Source organism: Gymnoscopelus braueri, assembly GCF_963280865.1.
Source record: "Gymnoscopelus braueri genome assembly, chromosome: 19".
Taxonomy (NCBI): Eukaryota; Metazoa; Chordata; class Actinopteri; order Myctophiformes; family Myctophidae; genus Gymnoscopelus; species Gymnoscopelus braueri.
In genome coordinates this window covers 42,348,046-42,366,303 of record NC_137621.1, presented here as the reverse complement: position 1 = coordinate 42,366,303, position 18,258 = coordinate 42,348,046, and the positions used below count along the sequence as shown (strand labels likewise).

Below are 18,258 nucleotides of genomic sequence, written 5' to 3'. Positions count from 1 at the left end.
TCTATTTGATACTGTGTTTGAACAGTGACAGTTATGAGTTTTTTATTTTTTTACCCAGTGCAGGGGTCCTATACACAGTTTGACGGCCAGCAGGGGGATGGTGGGGTCGTCCGGTTTGAGGCGGATGCACTCCTTGAGAACTTTGACGGCTCGCGCCGACTTCCCAGCGGCCATCAGCGACAGGGCCAGCTGGTACCACAGGTGGAACTCCTCAAAAGCAAACTTCATGGCTCTCTCCAAGCACTGAAGCACAGCATGGGAGAATGCACAAAAATAAATAAGATTAATCAGAAAATACAGCATATTGAAGCAATCATTGACTGTGTGGACTTTCATATTGTGATAGATTTTTCAGGGGGATGTGCGCTCTGCGCAGTGCACACATAATGTTTGTTGACTAAATGCAAAATACAAAATGTTAGGGAGGACTAGTGGTGAAGAGATCCAGCAGAACTAAGAGAAATCATTTTAGGCTTTGTTGCTCGCAGGTGTCACGCTCCGGTAATAGCCAATCTCATGTTGTGAGCTTGTAAATCAGCTATTTTCGGCACATAGCTACCGTATTTTCCGCAAATAGTTCCCCAAACCCAAAAGACTATGACTAAAACTACATCCAAATTAGCTGTCAAAATTAACACTGATATGCTGCTTAGTGTATCTTTGCCCAGAGCTGTTGCTAGTATTAGTCCATGAGCCAGAGCCCCAAAATTGAGCAATTATTATCGAAAGAGTGGGCAAAACCAAACCTATATTAAATTGTTCAGAGGGTCAATACGAGTAAATAAATGTATGATAACCTCACCACAGGAGCAGCTTTTTCATGGTTATCACACATTTTGTAATTTTCCCCATACGTACATGACAGGTCAAAAAAATGACAAAATTTTAAAAAGAGTTATCATAATGAAACTGCCTGAGTTGATTACTTACATGAAGACGATGATTTATCGTATTACAAGTTTTCTCAAATTGTATATTTAAATATGCAAATTAGGCATTTAGTCCATGAGCCAGAGCCCCAAAATTGAGCAGATATTGAATATTCCCTCGTTAAAAACCTTTGAATCCAACATCTTAACAAAATGAAATAAGTATGTTGACTCTGGCTTTGTCCAATGTTGATTCTGGAAAGTTATGCAAATTTGGGCAAATTTTTCTATGCCTAATTTGCATATTTAAATATACAATTTCAGAAAACTTGTAATACGATAAATCATTGTCTTCATGTAAGTAATCAACTCAGGAAGTTTCATTATGATAACTCTTTTTAAAATTGTCATTTTTTGACCTGTCATGTACGTATGGGGAAAATTACAAAATGTGTGATAACCATGAAAAAGCTGCTCCTGTGGTGAGGTTATCATACATTTATTTACTCGTATTGACCCTCTGAACAATTTAATATAGGTTTGGTTTTGCCCACTCTTTCGATAATAATTGCTCAATTTTGGGGCTCTGGCTCATGGACTATATAGATCAGTGTGTGTGTGTGTGTGTGTGTGTGTGTGTGTGTGTGTGTGTGTGTGTGTGTGTGTGTGTGTGTGTGTGTGTGTGTGTGTGTGTGTGTGTGTGTGTGTGTGTGTGTGTGTGTGTGTGTGTGTAGTGTACCTCAGACAGCATCTCATACTGTCCTCTCCTGCCCAGAGCTATGGTCAGTAGATCATACACCACAGAGGCGGACTGGAGGCTGATGATCCGATCGTTGTTGTGTTCGGGTATCCGACTCAGCACGGCGTCGCGGTTGGCCTGAGATGCAACGTGTACGCACGCACACACACACACACACACACACACACACACACACAAGATGCACGTGAGGACATTGAACACACAGACACACAGTTGTAACCCACAACCACATCCTAATACCCTTATATCAGGGGTCTTCAACAGGGACCCCTTAGCTGAGAGAGAGATGAAGCAGGGACCCCTACTACATATTAGTATAACATTGTATCACACATTAAACTTTTTCACAGATTGACTAGATAGCTTCATAGACTTGTTTGACAGCACTGTCATCAGTGTTGTGTAAATTAATGCCGTTATTAATGTGTATTTTCAGACATTTAACCACAAACCCTCAATACTTGACACACTTGACCTTTGGCTCTGTACTTGATCTGTTCTTTTTTCCCTCAACACTAAACCTCTTCGCAAATGTTTCCCCCAGAATAGGAATTCTAGGGTTCAAGTGCTTAAAGCTGTGTAACTACAGTATGTCTTCTTCTACCCCGGATTTTAACACGGTTTCCTGCGCAAGTGCTGACATCTTTACCATTGAGCTAATAGAGCCTGCCTGCTTGCTCAGGGGATAAATAGAATCTTGACCATCAGGTAAAAATGTGTGTCAGATAGTGTGTCTAGGTGAGACATGACCTTTGACACGATCTAAATGTCTCAATAGAAGAGCAGGGAGACAAAATACAACCACCTCAACTGTATAAGTTATATTGTATTAACATACTCTACCATACGGATTGGACAAAATTACATTTTATCCATTAAGAAAAAGTGACATAGTACTGCTTTAATGTAAAAATAAATTAAAAAACGTTTCTATCACACAAAGATTAGGAGGCCCCCCTGCAGTAACTCTGAGGACCCACTAGGGGTGCCGGACCCCCTGTTGAGGACCCATGCATTACGAAGTGCGAGTCCCTGCTTTGCCACTCTCTCTCTCAACTAAGGGGTCCTTGGCCTGGAAAAAATAAATAATAATCTTGAAGACCCCTAGCCCTATATCAAGCTTCATCCAAAATATTTGGCGTTTCTGTGCATCATTAACTCTTTGACTGCGGACGACGCGATAACGCGTCAAGTGCTACTTTGTCCAGTTGGCCGTCGACGCGTTCGACGCGCTTGACGCGCGTTCATTGTTTAATCTCTGATTGCGCTATGCTGCTTAATATTCAATGTTATTCTCGAGTTCCACTTACTTCACGGACATCTGCATCCGGTTTCATGATCTGGATTCCGTTTCCGGTTTTTGATTTTTTTCCCCAGTCATTTTCGTCCAAAATAGGTAAATAAACGGGTTTTCACACGGTATAACGGACAAACGGACAGGTTCTCTTCTATAATCTATGGTCTGGGTGACGATCAGTCATCGCCGTCGTGTATCACATCGCAATTTTCGCCGATCAAAACAATCTGGGACGACGTCACATCCGTTTTCATGTTTTTCCTTGTCTAATCTATCAAGAAGGGTGAGAGAGACCCAACGACATGATCAAGCTGTCATGTGCTGCTCTCTAGTGGCGGATTTGTGCTGGGTCTTTAAATTATGTGTCCTTAAATTATTTTCATGAGAAAAATTCAAAATATAAAAATAAAAAAACACGAAAATTGCTGGCACTGGGGGAGTACTTTATGAAAATACTCTGGCAGTCAAAGAGTTAACGTGTAGCGATATATAGTATGGCTCTTGAAAACAGTCGCGATGGCACTTTATGTGCGTGATGTATTAGGGTCGATCAAAAAGAGGCATGACCGTTGTTGCCATTATAAACAGCGGTCAATCCCGGTCATCAGCTTTGTTTGCTTCCCTCACGGTCGATTAACAGGGCGCTTTATGCGTGAGATTTAACAGGGCGCTTTATGCGTGAGATTTAACTGCGATAGGCTTTTAGCACCATTCCTGGCACGCCATGTCTCAATCAGCGAGAGAGGTTCAAAGCATAATGAGGACGAGGTGAGACGAGGTCGATGGAGGGCCGAGCTCAGAGGAGTCATCATGACACACTGTGTGCCACTGCACCGTATTTCAGAGTGACAGTCAGTGGCTGTAGTTTTCTATTGTTCGGAGATCCCATTTCACACGCTGCGTGCGCTCACCCCGGGGTTGGGTTCAAGTTCGGCTAAAACACTGTTTCCCAAACACTGGTTCGGGGACCCATTTTTGGGTCGCGGACCCAATTCTAATCTAAGTCTCAAGTAAACTATCTTCATTTTGTACAATTTAGACAAAGATTTCACACGCAAAAAAAATTTTTTTTAAATAAATTTGTGAATTCCATTATATATATATATATATATATACACACACACACACACACACATATACACACACACACACGCGCATATATATATTTAGTTTTTGATTTTAAGAAGTAGTGAAAAAAGCTGATCTGCAAGCTTACAACGTGTTGCGATGCGACGTGTTGTAAGCTTGTAGATTGGCTATTTCCACTAGTTTGGGTCCTTAGGAGACATCAAATTACTCTTTTGGATCTCGAGCTAAAAAGTTTGGGCCCACTGCGGCTAAATCACTCAGGTTACAGACAATGTGTGTGTTTTTATTCTGCACCTTTTGGTGGAAGTTTAGGGACTTGATCTAAACATTTCCACTGTATTTGTCTGTGTGTCTCACCATGGACTCGCTAATGAGCAGCAGCAGCAACGCTTCCTCTGTGTTCTCCAGTGGACAAAACAGACTGAAAGAGAAACGGAGAGAAGTGAAGAGTCAGATTAATGAGGAGAGAAGCTGCAAATGAGAAATGCACATCCAAGAGACACACAGGCAGAGAGAAAGAAAAAGAGAGATTACTAGTGAGAAAGTACATTGACAAAGCATGATTGTAACACTAGTACTGCACTCGACTGTTTCCCCAATACGTTTCCCAGTGAAGCAGCAGACACGCATATACATACATACACAATACACACAGTAATCTTTGGTATTGGTACACGGTTGGTACTTGCGAGGACATTAAAGGAATACTGCACCAGAAAATTTACTTTTTCTCCTATCAATTACTCACGCCATGAAGCCTTGAATTCATGGAGATTTTTATGTTTTTGGCGCATTCCTGAGCTGATAATTCTGTATACCCGGTGTCCGCCGCTGTGGGAGACCAATGCAAAACTATATAAAAGAATCATACAAACTCCAAAACAACTCTTATAGTGTAATCACTGATGAGCCTACTGATGGATCCAGGTTCAAAGAGAATGTTTTAAATATGGTTTTGCTCTTGTTAAGATTTGTCTCCCTATCCTATATTAAAATTGCCTAGTGGGTGGACTTCCTGTTTATCCGTGTGCCTTCTTCTTCTAGCACACCAGCAGTGCAATTGCTTCCACACTATGCACAAATAATAATGCATGCCATGGGAAATCCAATACACTACATTTTATGCTTGCAACTTTCATATTTACCGTACACTGTGTATTAGTAAATTATTGGGCAATAATAGCCCTATATAAACTACGTTATTGCGCAATACCCATTAGTGGTCCTACGCGATATGCGACACATTTTCCCGGTTAGACAGTGCATGCGTGGACACGTATAAGAAGACAGCCGTTGCCTCAGAGACGTCCATACAAGGCCATATCAGTCGGATCGGCGGTGCAACGTACATAGTTGTGCGGGCCGCGTAGCGGTACCGAACCTCTAGTTTAGTCAAATATTGGATTATTAGCTCAGGAATGCGAGAAAAAAAAAGTATTCATTTAAGGAAACTGAAAATAGCCAATCTACAAGCTCACAACTCGTCACTGCGTGGCACGTTGTGAGCTGAGATCTGCTGTTTTTTGTATACATTTGGTTTAGCTCCAACGCCCCTAACCCTAACCTTTGAATGCCTAATCCCCTGAATCTTTTCCTAATTGTAAGCCTAACTCCCCAACAACATTTCTCTTGTGAGGACAAGGAAAATGGTCCTCACAATGTCTCTCTCTGAAATTCTACTAGTATACTTGTGGACACACACACACACATACTTCTCTCCAGAGTACACTCGTGGACGTCGGCTCAGTGTGTAGTCCTTGGTGTGGGTGTATCCTTGTCGCGTGGGGTCGTCCAGTGGGGACGCGGTGGGAGGGTCTTCCAGAGGAGACCAGTAACTCTGCTCACACATCCCTCTGAGCAAGATCTCTGCTAGCTGTCTGGCTATAGTCTACACACACACACACACACACACACAGGCACGTAAAATAACATTAAGCATGTTGCAGTGTATGCAAACTTGATTAGTATTGCTGATTGCAGTAGGTATCTTTTTTCTAATCTCTCCAACTCTAGCCTCGATCTCCAGGCTTTTATTTTTAGTTTTGCTCAAAAATAAAAGCCTGGACCAGCCTGTTGACGTTCATGGAATAGGAAGCGTTTCATTTCCCCAACCAACCAGAATGCAGTGGGCGTCGCTCCAAATGTTGTGACGTCAGGGCTCTCAATGCTGAACATTGGGGAGGAGGAGGGGCGCGGGGCGGGGGCTGACGCCTGACGGACAGATTGATGAACCAATGGGATCCGACGGAATTTTTTTCCGGAGATTTTGAACCCGCCCCTCTATGCCAGATATGAGACACGCTAGAGCAGCCTACTCCACCACAAACACACACTCTGTCTCACCATGCGGAGGTTCTGAGTCGTTCTCGTCTCCACGGCTCGCAGAATCTCCCGAAAACGACCCACTCCGCGTGTCAGGTTACTATGGAGGACACACAGACAGACACACACACACCAGAACAGTAAGTTTCTGGTGGGGTTTCACGGATGACATGAACCCCACCCAACAACACACACTCAAACATGTACACACGTTGTCCCCTTTCCCTTCCATTTGTGAGCCAGTGAAAGAGTGTGTGTGTGTGTGTGTGTGTGTGTGTGTGTGTGTGTGTGTGCATGTTAGAAGATGTTTTCAAGATTTTGGGTCCTTCCACAATACAAACGTGCTATACGCACACACAGCTATTTTTACCTTCTGGGATTGTATTTGAGTGAATGCCTGTGTGTATGTGTGTGTGTATGTGTGTATGTGTGTAGGTGTGTGTGTGTGTGTACGTGCGTATTTGAGTGTGTGCACGTCTCGTACTGCAGCCGTCAATAGATTCTGAAAGCGTTGCTTCTGTGCACCAAACCCTTGTAATGTAAAACGTTCAATGAAAAATGAACAGACAGACTCAAACTACAGGACATGTCATCTCTCTTTACTCGATGTTCTAGCTAACAGGAGGGGAACAGATGCTTTCTACACATCTAAAGCCTCTATCCGTATGCTGCTTAAAAAGGAATACCCCGCGCCGGCAAATCAACCGCTTGCTTTGATCAACATTTTGTTCGCCTTGATCAACATTTCTAGAGCCTCGACCGAAACAAGGAGTCGGAGCAGAGTATGTGGGCTACAGCAGTGGTTCTCAAAGTGGGGTCCGGGGACCCCACAGGGGTCACTTTATCCATTTATGTGTTGGCTATTCAAAAATTGCAGATCTACAAGTCACTTTGTGCCACGCTGTGAGCTTGTACATTTTTGAAAAATATAAAAAATGTTTGAAAAATGTTACATTATTTTTGGATAAAAAATATATATTATTCTGCTTTTCTGGGGGTCCCTGGCACTAAACCTTTTCAGATGGGGGTCCGTGGCCAAATGCATATCAATTTGTTGGTCCTTCACTTGAAAACCTTTGAGAACCACTGGGCAACAGAACACATGGCAACTCTTCTTGTGAGTTTCTGCACTGGCCCACTGACGATGCATGGTGATTCCGTGCATCAAAAATATCTACAAGCGCACAACTAAGTACTGTATGAATCAGGCATAAAGGAGTTCAGAGTTGCCCTGAGGAAAAAGGTGGCACTCCAATGTTTTAAACCGCTGGTTCTCAACCTGTGGACTGAGCATATTGCAAGTGGGCCCCCCAAATAATTGCCAAAACACTACGATTTTAACGATAATATGACATTGATATTTAGAAAACATTACGTAAAAATTGATTGATTGATCATAAAAAGAAACATGCTCTGAAAATGCATGCGGCCCACCCAACCAGCCCGACAGGCTGCCGGCTTAAGAGGTCAGATGGGTGGGCCTTTGAAATGCTTTTTGAAATGTTCAACTGAGGCCCTGATCGCGAAAAGGTTGAGAGACACCGTTTTAAACAATAGAGAAGAGATGACTTTTTACATTTTAAATGTTGGAAGTGACGCTTATTCCAAAGGGGAACATTGAACTTGAATAAACTCCCCTAATAAGCAGGAAGAGCATCTGGACTTACTGTACCTGTAGTAACCGTTTTGTTTCTCACCCCCCCCCCCTCACCCCCGTGGACGGAGAAACAACTAAATTTGGGCAGCCAATTGTGATAGCAGCTGAGAAATGCTGTTGTAATCACACACACACACACACACACACACACACACACACACACACACACACACACACACACACACACACACACACACACACACACACACACACACACACACACACACACACACACACACACACACGTTAGGAACAGTAACTTGGGTGTATTCCTTTAAGTGGAACGGGGCTAAGTAGCTCATGAAGTCTTGATGTCCCAGGGACCGAAAGATGCATTTGGGACAGTCAGGAACGGATTTTTTTAGGACACTTTCGGGGCACGGCGGAGAAAATACTTTTTAGCTTGTGCGTTCAGCATACCCAACATGAAAAAGAACTTTAACCAAGTTTAAAGTTCTTATAAAAAAAAACTTGGAATACATATTAAAAATAGATGTGGTGGGAAAGCATTGCTTTGTCAAACTGTCAAGTTAGCCATTCTGGCCGAGGGACATACTAGTACAATGTGTGTCAGCTACTACAAGTCTAAGGAGGTACAAGGAAAGGAGTCTCTCTATAGTACTACTCTAGTATTAACATTTTGGGGGGGTTTTCAGGTCCACCCTGGTACCTACTCTCTGTCCTCCCACACGCTGAACCTTGGAGGTTGGGGGTTAGTTTGCGGAGGGAAGAGTTAGAACAGTCAGTCAAGAACACATGAAATCGATGAAACAACACGTGACCCAAAGAATAAGCACAGTTTTATGTTGTCTGAGAGAAATAGCATGGTTAAAAAATAGCATTAGGTTAAAATTTACATTTTGGAGTTAGCTGGTTTCTGCCGGACAGCAGAGACATCATACAGACAACATTTTTTTCCTCTGTATTCCTCTGCATTCAAACCCCATTCTCTCTCTCTCTCATTTTGCCAGTGTGTTTTTTCTAGCACTGTGCGGATGACCGTCTCCTGCAACATCCTCTCAGTTTCAATTCCTACCCGTCCCACCTCCCTGTCTCTCCCCCTCTCTCTCTCTCTCTGCTCTTGCACCCGCTCGCCCCAGGACCAGTCTCTGAGGAAGCATATTCTTTTAATTTCCCTCCTCCTCCCCCTGATCCTCCCATCCTCCACCTCTCCGGTCTCTCTCACCCGTTCTTGAAGTGGATGACGTGGGCTCTCTGCAGGCCCATCTCAAGGAAGTAGCCCAGCTCCTGCTCCTGAGTCACTGGGCCTGGCTTGGGACTGCGGTTCTGCATGCCAGCTGACAAGGCCTGGATGCAGTGTGTGTGTGTATATATGTGTGAGAGAGTGAGAGAGTGAGAGTGAGTGAGAGAGAGAGAGAGAGAGAGAGACAGACACACACAGAAGAGAGAGGGAGAGAGAGAGGGGGGGAGGGAGGGAGAGACAGAAAGAAGAGAAAGACGGATGGATGGAGGGAGGGAGGGAGAGAGAGAGAGAGTGATGTATAGAGACAGAAGCGAGGGTGAGAGAAGGAGAGGGGATAGAATAGATGGGGAGACGAAGAGAGAGATAAGAAAGTGATGGGGGCAGAGAGAGAGCGAGAGAGAGAGAGAGAAAAGAAGCGGAAAAGAAGCAAGATGGATGAGGACAGAGAGATGAAGAGAGAGATTAGAGTTATGGAAGAGAGAGAGAGAGAATATCACATCAGGCACAGAATCATGTGAATCAATCATTATGCTTCAAGCAGCCATGGAACAGATGGTCAGAGCAATTATCCATTCATTACATAATGAAGAGTGTAGAGAAAAAAAAGAAAAGAATAAAAGCTATAAACAAAGCAATCATGGATTTATGTATTCATTCTTTTCAGAATAGCAAGGGAGCCATCGACAACGCTGATCAAAGCCGGGCCTGGAACCAGCGTTCATTTTGTCGACTAAAACTATGACGAAAAATGTTCGTCGACTACCTTTTTTTCACTGACGAAAACTAAATAAAGGCTAAAACTATGACTTAATATATTGACAATTTCGTCAACAAATGAAAACTAGACTATAATGTTTAAAAACTAAAAGTTAAAATAGCAGATCTACAAGCTCACAATGCGTTGCGATTGTAGATCGGCTATTTTCACATTTTGTATACGCCGCAACTGTCCAGTGAACTATAATACATGGTTAAAAATCTTTTTGGGTTGATTTGTTGATATGTAAGAAGAAAAAAGAAAAAAAACCCTGCTTCTCGATTAATCAATTACCCTACATGAGCAAGATTAAGTCGGTTATTGGTTCTAAATATCGGTTTCGATATATTTGTATCAATTCCGAGCCGTAGGTGCCATTGTGTCCCACAGAGTTGAACGCGCACACGCACACACACACACACACACACACACACACACACACACACACACACACACACCTTCTCGACCTCCTGCAGGTAGAGCAGAGCGATGTCTCCGGATTTCTCGTAGCAGGTGATTATTTCCTGGTCCCGATCCGGTGCGCTCTTATTGGACAACGACGGCGACCCCGTGTTCTTATTGGACAGGCTTGGAGAGACGGCCGGGACCTTCTCTAGACACAACCCTGGAGAACGAGAACACACAAGGAGAGAGAGAGAGAGAGAGAGAGACAGAGAGAGAGACAGAGAGAGAGACAGAGAGAGAGAGAGAGAGAGAGAGAGACAGAGAGAGAGACAGAGCGAGAGACAGAGATGAATAAAGCGCAATACAAGCTTCGTCCGACATCCAAACTTGTCTTTGGAAAGGGAGGCGATAGAACTACAAATTGACGTCATTCAGTATAGGACTGTCACGATTGCAAATTTAAGTTGACCATTAATTGTCACACAAATATTTGGGACATTGGAACATATGAATACAAAATGTATTTCTGTTTGCCTTTTAGGCTTCGTAATCGCACAGGGGCAGATATGACAAATAACTTAAATATACAAAGAAATAACTGACATATTTAATCATTTTATAGCAGAAATAGCTCAACTAAAAAATTACAACGCGTTACGCATTGTAAGATTAAGAGCAATCTCTGCTTTTTTTCACATTTTAAAATGTCTGAAGATTTTTCATGGATGGAGACGATTATGACAACTACGCAAAATAATTGCCATAAGACGATTATGTAATAATTGTGACAGGCCTAGGGAGAAATAGGACACTTAAGTTTTAAGTTTTTTGCTATTCAAATGATTCATTTTGCAGCCTTGTTTGTTTCCAGTCTAATAAGTTTTGCCTCATCATCAGGCCTGCTGCCTCCATTCAAACGATCAATAATTAATAAATCCTCAGTTTAATAATGCATCAATAATGGATGATGAGGCCATGGTGTCTGGAACAAAACACAACAGCCCAAGCAAATCCTATTCTGTTACACACACACACACACACACACACACACACACACACACACACACACACACACACACACACACACACACACACACACACACACACACACACACACACACACACACACACACACACACACACACACACACACACACACACACACACACACAGAGAGGAACGCAACTAAAACAGAATATAAACTGGTTATGAGGTTATAATTTTAAGTGGATATGATGATTACAGAGAATATTTCTTTCTTTTTGTCTAATTAACAGTGGTTGTGTACTGCCACCATGTGGACAGAAACAGTACTGCAGGTAGAGTGGTGTGGTGATGAAGTTATTATTCTAAATCAAATTGTGCGTGTGGCGTGTGCGTGTGTGTGTACCTTTAGTTGCATAGGCCTCTGCTATCATGGACAGCCTGTAGACTGGAGCTCCCGCCAGCTGCATTTCATCCAGAGTCACTCTGCTGTAGTGGCCTGTCAACAGAGCAGCGTTTTAACCACATGAACCCTATAGGGTTTGGGAACCGGATCCACCATTGAGGAACCAGGAATCGGGTTCCATCACATTTGGAAACGTTTCCAGAACCTGTTTTCATCCCACTGTCAGAGCTGGTGTGTGGACTTTACGTCTGCTATACGATTACAATACCGGTAGTTCTCAAACTTTTCCATTTCAGGGACCACCATAACTCTGAGAGGTACAGAACTGCAAGGGTCCATTTGGAACCCCCATAGGAATCGTTAAAGGGAACCGTTAAGAAATCGGACAGTTAAGAGGGAATCCTTAAGGAACCGGAATAGTTTAAATTCTAAAGGTTCCCAAACCTAGGCTAGAACCCTAGCGTTGTTGTTCTGGGGGCTAGGAGATTTGGTGTAGAGGGGGGAAAAAAGCAGAGGGACCAAGTAAAGACTCCTGGGGGACCCGGTCAACTAAGCATAGGGTTTTGAAGTGGTTAAGCCGGATTTATACTTTGGTGCGCGACACAGCACGCAGCGTATATCAAGCCCCATTCAGGGGTGAACGGGAGAGAAAGCTCAGCCATTTTCAAAAGAGCTCACAAAAATAAAGAAAAATAGTCTGTATTCTTTCTTGGCTTGAATAAATAAGTACATAAAAAAATAAATGGAAAAACTGGCTTTGAAAGTGGTTTCAAAGACTTGCCCCTGGAACTGGGGTTGTCAGAGGAACAAAGCTGTAGCACCAAGTAGGAAATACACAATGCAGAAATCAATGCCACACTACACTACGCAGTGGGACTGGGCACTCTTCAGACAGAGAGAGAGAGAAACACACACACACACACACACACACACACACACACACACACACACACACACACACACACACACACACACACACACACACACACACACACACACACACACACACACACACACACACACACACACACACACACACACACACACACACACACACACACACACACACACACACACACACACACACACACACACACACACACACCAAAGTCCAGCATGATGTTTTACATAGCAGAGTCGAGAGACTCATTCACATAGAGTTTACAGGATCATTGATTAGGCATCTATTTCTGCTGCTACACTGACATTAAATGGTGCATTTAATTACATTACATTAGTGTAATTACAAACAGTCTCACGTAGCCAGACAATCTCAGAGATTTTCCACCTATACAACGTAGCAATGCAAAACTGCAAAGACTTTTCGACATAGTAGCCATAGGTTTGTTAGCGGCCGTTCTCACCGATGATCTAGCCAGTATTCATTTTGACAGCAAATCTTGATTGAGTTTTAGTCATAGTCTTTTGGGGGAAAAAAAACCTGCTTCCGGTCGCCTAAAAAAGGCGTCCGCCTACTTCACGCCTACTTCACACAGATACGGGAAGTAAACCGGAGATGGCATGTCTTGATATGTTGGTCTTGGTTTATACTTACTTAGCCGTGTGCCGAATAGACGATCTACAAGATAGTCTATTTTCTGAGCGTGACACCAACGCGCAAGCAAGCATAAAATGACTTGTCTCGGTTCTACTGGATCTCTTCTCCACTAGTCCCTCCCTAAAATCTTAGTATAGTTTTATTTGTTGACGAAATTGTCAATATATTTAGTCATAGTTTTAGTCATTATAGCTTAGCTTCTATCTAGTCTTCATCAGTGATACTCGCCATACTTTTATTCGACAAAATTAACACTGGTTCTAGCTCATAAATTGAATTTAGCCGTGTCAGTAGGCGGAGATAGGTAGGCGGAGATCTCTGATCGTCTGGCTACGCAAGACTAGTAGACACCTCAGTCAAACCACAACAACAAGTGCAGGGCCTACCTAAAGCCTCTTTGTACTCTCCCTCCACGTAGCAGAGTTTGGCCATCAGCAGGCTGGCCTCCTGCATGTAGTCAGCCTGAGAGACGGAGAGAAGGAAAACGACATCATTAACCTGGTGTCATCACATCCTATTGTTGTTATTGTTAGTTGGTCTCCACATCAAAATTAGAGCCAGATCGATAGGATATGCTTATCCCAAATGTGGAGAATCCTGATGTTACTGATGTTTAGACCGATGTTTTGACAAAAAGTGCTGAATCAGATTAGAAAACTAGATTTGATTCAACTTTTTTCAAAAGCAGAAAATTATAAAATAGGCACTCTACAATGCATCGCGTTGCAAAAATTAGTGTGAAAAATTCAAGAAAACTTTTTCAACATATTCAACTATAATGACATGCCCAAAATAGGGACACCAGATTAAAAGTGGTTCAAAATCGGGACATATCACCTGCATAATTGCAGACACCGACGTTGTCAAAAACAAAATGAAATAATGGCCGATATATTGACCATGCCGATATATCGGTCTGCCTCTAATCAAAATGTGTTTAAACTTCATCCATCTATCCATCCGTACCTTGAGGTTTCCCCTGTCCAGAGCAGCTATGAGGTGTTTCTTGACCTCCACCAGTTTAGGTCTAGTCCCTCGGGGACTGGCTCCTTGTTTGATGGGGTGCTCCTTTAGGTAGGCCTGGAGCTTGCACTCCCCCAGCAGCAACTCTCCTAGGTCATCTAGACACACACACAGACACACACACATTAATTTGTTGTACTGTTACTCTTACTTACAACTCTTACTTATAACTACGGTAATAATTAACAAATGAAACATTTATGCACATAACTGATCAATAACTTCACTTTCTTACTCTAGTTGTGGTAATACCTGGGTGAACTAGTGTAGGCACAGAGGGGTACAAAGCCAGATTTATATTTCGTTGCGACGCATCATCAGCTTGTATCAGGCTATTTTTGGCTCATGACGCTATCATACTGTACAACGGAGCATAAATTAGGCATAATGGAGGTGTCTGCTGTGCTTGTGCAGAGGTTTTGGGAGGGTGGTTTGAGAAAAGGGAAGGAGAACAGAGCAACAGGGGGCTCACCGACTTATCACCGAGGGATATTGATGCAGACGTCACCTGCAGTGAATCAAGGCTTTAAATAAAGTCTCTCTTGTGCATTGCTTGTGCCCTATTTTTTGCATGTTTTTGCGCATACCAATACCATAAAATAAGGCTATGGTCCTCCTTCTCACAGCTGTCCTGGGTTCGAATCCGACCCGAGGCTCTTTGCTGCATGTCATCAGCCCTCTCTGCTTGAACCGAAATTGAACTTCCATAGCAAGGCTGAACAGCAGCGGTCTGTTACTGAGAACAGTGGCCTGCTAATAAGAAATATCAGAGAGCAGATTGATTGATTGATCAATCAATCAGTGTTCAACAAGGCCATATAATAATTAACGATATCAATTCATAATGCTTTTGGCATTCATTAGGCTACTTTCTCTCTATTAGCTTGATTAAGCTAATAGAGAGACCTTTTTTGAGCTCTGGACCACAAGCATTTCAAAGAATCCTCAAGGACCACCTACACCACCTCCCCACCACAACAATATTATATTTAGTATAAGAAGATTTAACACACACACACACACTATACACACACACATATATACAGTATATTATTATTTTTTTAAACCAGATTTACACTTAGTTGTGTGACATGTTCTGAGCTTGTAGATTGGCTCATTTTAGTGTGCCCTTTAACAGTCAACATTGTTGTATCAACCTTTTATCACACACTATGCCAATTAGTTCGAACGTTTCATCAATTTTATAAAAAGAAAAAATCAACAACATTTCCATGGACCACCTGGAATTATGCCATGGACCACTTGTGCTCCGTTGACCACTGGTTAAAGAAACACTGTGCACAAATACAGCTTTTGCCTTGCCTACTGGTGGATAGTTGTGATTACGCATCTTCATAGATGCGTAATCACATACAGGTGTGCTACACACAATGCAAATCAGCAAAAGAAGGGCTCAGCAGCAGCACTACAGTGAAAGAACAACAAAACTAATGGAAGAAAAACAGTGTAGCTCTCCCAGTCCTAGCTACTTGAGCTTCTGAGATTTGTCACTCATTTTGTATTTTGCAAGATTTGGCCAAGCCTTGCAACATGGATTAGTTGTGTGGTAAATATGTTGGGGAGTGAAGTCGACAGGCCAGGACACAGCTATGGTGCAAGCTTCAGCTTCTGTATTTACAGTGGTCTCATTAAATCTAGTAGAATCGATAACAGACCACCACAAATACATCTATGTATGGAAAACACTGCTGAGCATAATAAGCATACCAGGTCAGATAGGATTAACTGCAGCCAAGCCAGGGCAGTGAGGGCACTAAAGCTCCTCTGTGTGTGTGTGCGTGCGTCCGTGCGTGTGTGTGTACTAAAAGGTGAACTGACCAGTAATCCTGTTGCTAAACTCTTTAAACGGTTCCTGGTCAGTGACCGGTGGGGATCATGGCTCACATGCACCAACTTAATGAATGGACCCCAATACTGTACATTCACACTGCTCAACAACAGTCACTGGTTTCAGTGACTTTCAGTGGTGGACTGACCCTTCCCCTTTGATTTCATGGAGCAAAGACACTAGGCTACATTCTGGTTCACTTTCCTCATCTTACAAAACACAAACAAAAAACTAAACACACACGCAAAACATTTTTTTACTAGAAGACAAAGGCTTATTTCAAGGCCAGATCATTTTCTGTATTTTCTCTCATGGTACCCTCAGGATATATATGTATATTTTTGTCTAACTGGAACTCAGACTGTTGTGAAGGACAGAGTTCTGCAACACAACAAGGTTACCAGAGTGAGTGGGGTTTTGTTTGACCCTACTACAGTATTGTAGTACAGTTGCAGGAACACAGACAAGCTAACTACCGTAACAGCTTCATCTTCTCCGGGAAGGTTTGGTGACCTTTTATCGTTTATAAGAACCAGAACCTCCAGAACCAGATTTTTATTAGGCCTATAAACAAAGCATTCCTTCTTGCCCTCACGACATCATATGGGTAGTAAATATGCCCAGATACTGTAATGTCACTGAGCAGCATTTTGCCAATGCTCGCCGATATTTGTTATGGTAGCAGAGTGGAGTTGGTGGTTAATATGTATCTGTATATAAAACCAGCGACAAGAGATTGACTATGCTGTCACAACGTTATTGACTTGGAGATTTCAGTTGTAATGGGGAACTTATGGATGGGAAGTACTGGTGTGATTTAAGAAAAAGAGCTTGCAATGCCACTATAGAAACCAGGTGCAGTGCAAGCCAAACTGGTCAAAGACAGGTAAAAAAGAAATAGAGTCAGTCAACGAGACTCTTTGTGCCAACTCAGCTTGCTCTTGTAACAAGTTATTTTGCAGTCTATTTTCTTTTTAAGTACTGACGTGATCTCATGTGGAGATGGCAGATGAGTCTGAGATATCAGATATGGTGTATGGTGTTAATCCGATCAGATTTCTCAAAAATTACATGTTTCCCATCTCTTTAGCTTGTTTAAATCAGCCACAATACAATTATAACAATAACAGAAGGCCAGTAACACAATATTACTGTATCAGGAATGCCTTCACATATATGTATCAGTTATTAAGATCATGAATACCCAATTTATGACAGAGTTGATTAATGCACAGACAGTACAAGTACACAGCAGTAACACCCTAATCACTTCTGGTACATAATATATTTGTGCTGTAATGTTTTCCTCCATCATTCACTAGCCTTGGATCAAGACCATCATAGATGTATTGTATCGATTTTTATATTTGTAAACATAAAAATATAAAAATCGACAAAATACATGATACTAGTCTTGATCAGGCTCATTCACCATCATGCCCAGTTTGACAGCTAGCATGTAGCTTATAGCCACCTAAACGTCAATGAACTAAACTACTGTCTGTATCTAGCCAAGTACGCTGTCAAAACAGGAACTAAATGCCTCTGACGTGGGACATAAAGACGCCCCAAACTAAACACCACAGGAGGTGTGTGGGTTCATAGTTAAAACTGCCCTAAAACCTGAGTCGTGACCCGGCATGGTAGCTATAGGCTCTATTCACAGCAGCCATAATATCACTTCCTTCACAGGTGTTACCAATGATACTAATGAAGGCTCTGTTCCATTTTAATGTACCACAGTGGTTCTCAGATTTTTCAATTTCCACGAGCCCCATAACTCTGAGAGTATACAAATGGAACCAAATGGACCCGTAACCCCTTTTGGTAACCCCCATTTGGTAACCCCTTGAGGATGAGGGTCTCTGGACCCAAATTTTAGACCCACTGGTGCGGCAGAGTGTTTCCAGTGAGCCAACCTGACTCTGTTTGACCAAGAATGGAAAAGAGCCTTAATTAGTATCATTAGTAACCAGGGGTGCAATGCTCACTGGACGGCCTTGCACGCCGTGCCGGAACCTATTTGATAAGTGAAGGAAGTGATAATATGGCTGCTGTGCATAGAGCCTATTAGGAGC

General features: G+C 42.6%; 1 protein-coding gene across 2 annotated transcripts in view; it reads right to left on the bottom strand.

Moving 5' to 3' along the window:
• Positions 1 to 18,258, bottom strand: part of ttc7b (tetratricopeptide repeat domain 7B) — a 600,383-nt gene that overhangs the window by 580,969 nt on the left and 1,156 nt on the right. For both annotated transcript variants that reach the window (XR_013932176.1, XM_080414915.1), the window contains exons 2-11: positions 14,275 to 14,429; positions 13,695 to 13,770; positions 11,751 to 11,843; positions 10,414 to 10,580; positions 9,181 to 9,302; positions 6,359 to 6,437; positions 5,728 to 5,903; positions 4,373 to 4,436; positions 1,609 to 1,746; positions 55 to 243 (exon numbers count right to left, since the gene is read on the bottom strand). Coding sequence is in view for 1 of the 2 variants with exons in the window: in XM_080414915.1 (XP_080271041.1) it covers positions 55 to 243; positions 1,609 to 1,746; positions 4,373 to 4,436; positions 5,728 to 5,903; positions 6,359 to 6,437; positions 9,181 to 9,302; positions 10,414 to 10,580; positions 11,751 to 11,843; positions 13,695 to 13,770; positions 14,275 to 14,429 (1,259 nt within the window). In the remaining variant the exon portion in view is untranslated. The remainder of the gene's footprint in view (positions 1 to 54; positions 244 to 1,608; positions 1,747 to 4,372; positions 4,437 to 5,727; positions 5,904 to 6,358; positions 6,438 to 9,180; positions 9,303 to 10,413; positions 10,581 to 11,750; positions 11,844 to 13,694; positions 13,771 to 14,274; positions 14,430 to 18,258) is intronic.